The sequence below is a fragment of the Pelecanus crispus genome, chromosome 13, assembly GCF_030463565.1.
Source record: "Pelecanus crispus isolate bPelCri1 chromosome 13, bPelCri1.pri, whole genome shotgun sequence".
NCBI classification, from domain to species: Eukaryota; Metazoa; Chordata; class Aves; order Pelecaniformes; family Pelecanidae; genus Pelecanus; species Pelecanus crispus.
In genome coordinates, this window is record NC_134655.1 from 12,734,537 (window position 1) to 12,741,072 (window position 6,536).

The 6,536-nt window shown below is 61.5% G+C and overlaps 1 protein-coding gene across 1 annotated transcript; it reads left to right on the forward strand.

The window, feature by feature from the left end:
* The first annotated feature begins 3,219 nt into the window (after positions 1-3,219).
* On the forward strand, positions 3,220-3,915 carry CLDN2 (claudin 2). The gene has a single exon (XM_009484806.2). The coding sequence runs from the start codon at positions 3,220-3,222 to the stop codon at positions 3,913-3,915; it is 696 nt and encodes a 231-aa protein (XP_009483081.1).
* The last annotated feature ends 2,621 nt before the right edge of the window (positions 3,916-6,536 follow it).

Below are 6,536 nucleotides of genomic sequence, written 5' to 3' on the forward strand. Positions count from 1 at the left end.
CGCAGCCTCTGTGCTCCTCACCCTGCTCCAGCCCCCCCCAGCATCCCTGGGAGCCCCCAGCATTGCTCCCCAGGCTCTGCACCCTCTCTCCCACCCGCAGCCACCAGGATCAGAGGGGTCCCCATACCCAGCCTTCACCCAAATCCAGGTGGAGCCTTCCCCATCCCACCTCCCGCACACCCCCTGCCCAGCACCCAGGTACCTTCCCCCTTGCTCCAGCCCCGGGGCTGGGTGACCACTGGCTACAGGCATCCGGAGCCCGTGGGGAGGCAGGCAACAGGCAGCAGCTTCCATGGTGGCAGGCAACAGTGTCCCCTCCGATGCTGCAGACCCTTGGCGAGGACACCTTTATAGCCCTGCCCTGGCTGGTGACTCACAAATTCTTCAGGGCAGGGCAGCAAGGGACTAGGGGTGTGGGGACAGCAGTCCCCAGAGTGTGAAATTTGTCCCAGTTGTGTAAACAGAGGGTTAGGGGAGGCTGGGGGTGGAGGGGCTGCGATCTCTGGTGGAAAAGCAAAACACAGAAGGGAAAAGTTAGACACCATTTGTGAGAAAATCCCCAGGGGGGAACAGGGGAGGGCAGAGACAATTAACAAGGATGATTAAGTGCTCTTTGTAGCCATTTGCATAAGGAAGGGGGGACGCCAGGGGAGGGATGGGGAGTGCTGGGGCAGCATGATGGGCATGGGATGGGGACAGTGTGGTGGGCTTGTGATGGGGCCAGCGCAACGGGCATGATGACCATGTGGTGGGCTGCAGTGGCAGCAAGTACAGAGCAACCAGGAGGCAGGCGATGAGATGCTCAAGAGAGGACAGGGAGGGAAGACGGACAGCAGGCGTGGACCCCAGGCACAGGCAGGGCATTGGTCCTGCTCAGGCATCCATGGCCCCTGCTCGGATCGCCCCGGGGAGCTGCCAGGCCCCGTTTCCGCACTGCCAACACAGTGGGGAGAGCATGCGCTTGTCCGTGCTCCCTGCTCTCTCCTTTGGCTTTTTGAGATGTGGACCATACTGGGAGGTACAGAAAAGCTTCTGGATACGAGGGTGCAAGGCTTGCCCTCCCCGTCCCCAGCACTGCCATGCGTCCCATCCCTGCCTGCTGCTCCTGCCCGAGTGCTTGAGGTGAGGTGCTGCTGGCAGACAGGTCACCTCGCACTCCTGGGAGGGTTTCAATTTGGGACAAGGGAAGAAAAATAGCAAATGGTCCCTGCTGCAGTTCTGCTATCAGCATCCAAACACCCCCGTCCAAACGCTGGCTGGACCCTGCTCAGCTCCAAGCACAATTTGTCACCAGGGGCCCTCCCTGCCCCTCTCCATCTGCGGCAGCCGGCAAGCAGGAGGGGGCACGGGGCCAGCGCAGCCCTCATTACCCTCTCCATTTGCTCCTCATTTGGGCCAGGAGTCTTACAACAACAAACCCCGCGGAGGACAAGCAGGGCCAGGAGGAGCGAACCGAAAGCTGGAGCTCACCCTGCAGGCATGGGGAGTTCAACCTGCTGGCGTTTCACTGCCCCTCCAAGCGCAGCACGGGCGACGCAGCCCAAAGCGGACACATGGACGGTAGCACACAGTCACCCACCAGCCACCAAGGCTGGCCAGAAAGGTGACAGCAAGCCACAGATCTGAGCCACTTAGGCAAACCTACCCTGATAATTAACAGACAACAAGCAAAATGAGGCATCCCAGCTCCCCAATCCTTCCCGACGCCGAAAGGGTTTAATTCTGATCTGCAATAAGCCTCTGATCCAGGCTGAGATTTGCAGGTGGATTTTGCAAAGCCGTAGCTAAACAATTTGCAGTCCCTCATCCCCCAGGCCAGGGCTCCGGCTGCTCGCTCTGCCCGGACCAGCCACCTCCAGTCCTGGGTGACCCCCAGCCGCAGCCACCCTCTGTCCCGCACCACGTCTCCAGCCGCCTCCGTAAGTACCGCAGAGCTCCAGCATGACCCTCCCGTGCTTTTTTGCTGCAACCCTGGTGTTTCTTTTGCAGCAACACCCCTGAGACAGAGTGGGACGTCTTGGTTAGCGCACAGAAAAGGAGACAGAAAGTTGGGAAACTTTGGTACCAAGCATTTGAGGTGCCGGTGAGGGGACGGGGAGAGGAGCAAGAGGTGCTGGGTGGTGGCAGCACTCTCAGCCGGGAGCATTCCGGTGTGTGTGTGGTGTGGCGTGGGCTCGGTCTGGTTTCGCAAGATGCCACAGGAGAGAGAATTTTGAAACAAGACAGAGGGAAAACAAACCACCCCACTCCACCACCTCTGCCAACCCCCCCACCCACACCCAGGGCTGCAGGCAGGAGATTGCACCCGCAGAAAACCCCTCGCTGATGGCAGTGAGCACAAGCTGCACCCCAGTCTGCTCACCTCACCAAGGGATGGGTCACCCTGCTTGGCCAGGGCGCTCCAGGGAAGCATCCCTGAGGTGCTGCCAGCATGCTTTGCCCTGATGTAATTCTGCCTTCTGTGGAGCTCCGGGCTCTCCTGGGGACACAGGCGTCACTGTCACATGCATCCCTTTCCATCATTGTCCCCAGCGGCACAGAAAGGCCAATAGTCATGGTTCAATCTCAGGTAGGCACATCCCATTGTGCCGCCGGAGCCTCGGCAGCTCAGGGTGGGTGGTGGATGGCTGCAGATGCCTTGGGTGAGCCTCATGCAGATGGGGAAAAGGCACAATCCGCCCTCCTCAGCTGGGGGAGCCTCAGGGACACCACCTGAAGTCGCCTCCGGCAGGTCCCAAATAACATGGCACAGCCATAGCTTTTTGGCTTCCTTTGTTCAGGACATCACAGAAGACAAAGGACCCCCAGGAAGGCAGCAGGCACTTTCCCCCTGCCAGTGGCTGACTCTCCATCCCTGCCCATGGCCACGGCGCAAGGGAGGGCTTTGGCGTCCTTCCCAGGCAGTGCTGCTCTGCCTCTGAAGCCTGGCTGGGGAGATAGCAGAGGTGAAAGGGCACCTGGCACTCCTCCACAGGCTTGGGTCAATCGTTAATCAGGGAGGGATTGCTTTCCACTCTTGCAGGTAACCTCTCCTCCCCTCAGCTCCCACCCACGTGCCAGTGCCCGCAGAAAACCAGCACCCCCGGGAGCGGGGTGGAGCTGCAGTGCAGCAAGCAGAGCAGCCAGCAGGGCCATGGGAAGGTAAGCGTGGAGGAGCAAGCCGCAGGCGAGCCGGACGAGAAGCCACGAGCCCTGGCAAGGTGACAGCCAGCCCCCACCATGGTCTCCATGGGGCTCCAGCTGCTGGGCTATGCCGTGGCCTTCCTGGGCTACATCGGCACACTGACGGCCACGCTGCTGCCCAGCTGGAAGACCAGCTCCTACATCGGCTCCAGCATCGTGACAGCCGTGGGCTTCACCAAGGGGCTGTGGATGGAGTGCGCCACATACAGCACGGGCATCACCCAGTGCGACATCTACAGCTCCCTGCTCAACCTGCCCGCCGACATTCAAGCAGCCCAAGCCCTGATGGTGAGCTCCTGCGCTGTCTCCTCCGTCGCCTGCCTCCTCGCCGTCGTGGGCATGAGGTGCACCGTCTTCAGCCAGGGCTCGCCAGGCAAGGACCGGGTCGCGGTGGCAGGTGGCGCGGTCTTCATCCTCGGGGGGCTACTGTGCTTCATCCCGCTGGTGTGGAACATCCATGTGGTGCTGCGGGATTTCCACAACCCCGTCCTCCCTGACAGCATGAAGTTCGAGCTCGGGGAGGCACTTTACCTGGGCATCATCTCCTCCCTCCTCTCCCTTGTCGGCGGCTTCATCCTCTGCACCTCCTGCCCTGCCCGGGACCCAGCGGCCACCTACGCGAGCACCTACCAGCCCCGGCTGCTGGCGGGCAAGAGCCCCCAGCCCTCCGTCAGCCAGACGCAGAAGACCAAGAGTGAGCTCAACTCCTACAACCTGACAGGATACGTGTAGCAGCTGCAGCTGGGAACCAGGCTGGCACCTCTCCCAGCTCCCCAGAGCATCTGAGCTCGCACCAAGGGAGCGCGGTAAGAGGAGAGGACACAGCGGCATCTCCCATGCTCAGCCCTCTCACTCACAGGCTTGGGGGGTTTGACCCTGCTCTCTCCCCAGGGATCCTGAGAGCCTTGCGACTGCTCAGAGATCCCAGCTGGTGGCTTACATCGGTGAAGGACCCCAAATCCAGCTTCTGTTCCCTCCTCCAAGCTGCCAGCCCGCAGGCAGGCCCTGGCACAGCGGGACCCCAGCCCGCAGCCCCAGCAAGCCTGCCTGGATGGGGGTGGGTGCGCTTGTGCCCCAGGGACCAGCCTGCTGGCTGCAGAGGCGTCATGGGGGGGTCAGGGCATCCGCGCGGGTCCAGAGTCGCCGCTGGGAGGGTTGAGTGCTGGTTGCAAACTGATGTCGCAATAAATCTGTGTTTCTAGCCAGGCTGTGGCTGAGCTTTCTTCCGTCACCGAGGGGCCCTGGCAGCTCCCTGGCAGGGTGGGCCATGGTGGGGGCCGTGCTCACCCATCTGGCAGGTCCATAGTGCAGAGGGCCCCCCCGGCCCTTGCTCTGGGCTCTGGCCTGTGTCCCATCATCCCCCCGTGGCTTTGCCACCCAGGAGCCCAGGCGGGTGGGAGTGCTGTCTGGGGCGGGGGGGCAGTGTCAGTCCCCTGCACGGTTTGTCCCTGGGCACTGTGCTGGGAGGTTGCCATGTGCCACCGCTGTGAGGGTGCCAGCAGAGGCAAGCGCAGCTCCCTGGGGCCTTGTTAGGCAAGCAATGCCCCCCCCAGCCCTGCTCGCTTCTAAGGGTGCAGGTATCACTGGGCCCAGTGTGCCCACAGGGGGATTCGCTGCCCCCAAGGTGCGTGTGGTATGTCAGGGTCCCCAGGCAGGGGGGAGAGCCCCAGCATCACCACATCTCCATCCCAGGATGCTGTGAGCGCTGGCACCCAGGAGGCAACACAGTCCCGAGCACCAGAGGCAGCTGCTGGCCATGGTGGAGGCTGAGCACCCCAACACAGCTGCAGAGGGTTCTCGCAGGCAGGTTCTGAGCCCGGGGGTCCTTGCAGAGGCTGTTTTGGGAGGAAAAATACCACCAATGAGACATCAGTAAGCCACAAGGGATGGGCAGGCAGGGGCCACGCAACCCTTCAGCAGCAGCGGGACACCCAGCACAGTAGCAGCAGCAGGACACCCTGCACAGTAGCAGCAGCGGGACACCCAGCACAGTAGCAGCAGCGGGACACCCAGCACAGTAGCAGCAGCGGGACACCCTGCACAGGCTGCTGGTAGCACTGGAGGATGCTGGGTGTGTGCCAGGGCACGGTAGGAGGAGAGGAGGCGCAGGCAGGCCAGCCCCACAGCCCACCGAGGAGCAAGTACATTTTAACCACCATGCCCCCTCTGACATCCCACCGTCGGAGGCGAGATAGCCCCTGCACGGCACAGGGCTGCCCAGGGACCCTCTTGCCCTGGCACCCTGTCCCCCAGGGAGCAGAAGGCTTTGGTCTACCTGCTGGCCCCTCATAAAGCAATTTAGATTAGGTCCCAGAGAGGAGGGGACCATGTTCCCCGCTCAGACGTCACCACCGTTACCCTTGCACCAGTGAAATCATGTTTGCCATGGGGTTAATGCACTCCTGATAACGGCGAGTCATGCTTTCTCCCTTCCTCACCGAGCAAGGGGCCACCTGGGGACCCATCCCCAGGGTGATGCTCACTGGAGGGGACCAGAGTGGATTTCAAGGCAAAGGCCAGTCACCCCCTTTCCATGGCCAAGGGACAATACGCCGCCTCAGCCCCAGGCCAGCTGAGTTACTTATTGTTGCCCTGGGGAAGAGAGAGCCGTGGGTGCAGAAGATGGAAAGCGTGCAAGGGGCTTAGCCTGTCAGCTGCGGCCCCCCAGGAGATGCCATGAGTTCATTGAAGTCCTTCAGCCGTAAATGTTTTTTTTCTGGGCAGCTGACACAGAGAGGAGGCGAGAAAATAGTTGGTACGAGAGGTCGCGCCTTCGAAGAGGAGGAATTCCTGGGCACTGCGTCCTCGTCCCTCACCTCCCACCCCAGGCTGCGGGGCCAGACAGCGCTGCCTGTGTCTGCGGGCAGGGGCTCCGCTAATTAAACAAAGAGGCATTTGAAACTTTCGATTCAGAGTTTGATTGCTGCTGGCTTTATTAACGCTTTAATTCAAGCAGAAGAAAGGAAGATTTCTGGGTTTAGAGGAGTCAGCTTTTGCACAGCTTCCCCTCGAAAGAGAGAGGCAGCCGGTACAGGCAAGGGCAGGCAGGACGAGGAGATCAGGTATAGAAAATCCCCTGGTTTGGACAGATGACCTCAGGGCAGAGGCACTGCAAGGGGCCCCAACATCCCCTTGGGTTTCTTTCTCACCTGTGCAATGCCAGACCCCCATTCCGTGGGTGCAGCACGCAGGCTTCAGCTGCGGCACAGCAGGAGAGGAGCTGGGGAGCATCACACTGAAAAGGGGGCGAGCCTTTCCCCAGGCCCCTGTGCCTCCAGCCCTGCCAAGGGGGAGCCCCTGCATTAAGCGTGGCCTCAGGGAGGGAAAGGTTTCTCCCCTCCAGCTTCCCTGGC

Bases quoted from the DNA above. Each gene is read 5' to 3' on its own strand.
- CLDN2 (XM_009484806.2), top strand. From the start codon at position 3,220: ATGGTCTCCATGGGGCTCCAGCTGCTGGGCTATGCCGTGGCCTTCCTG.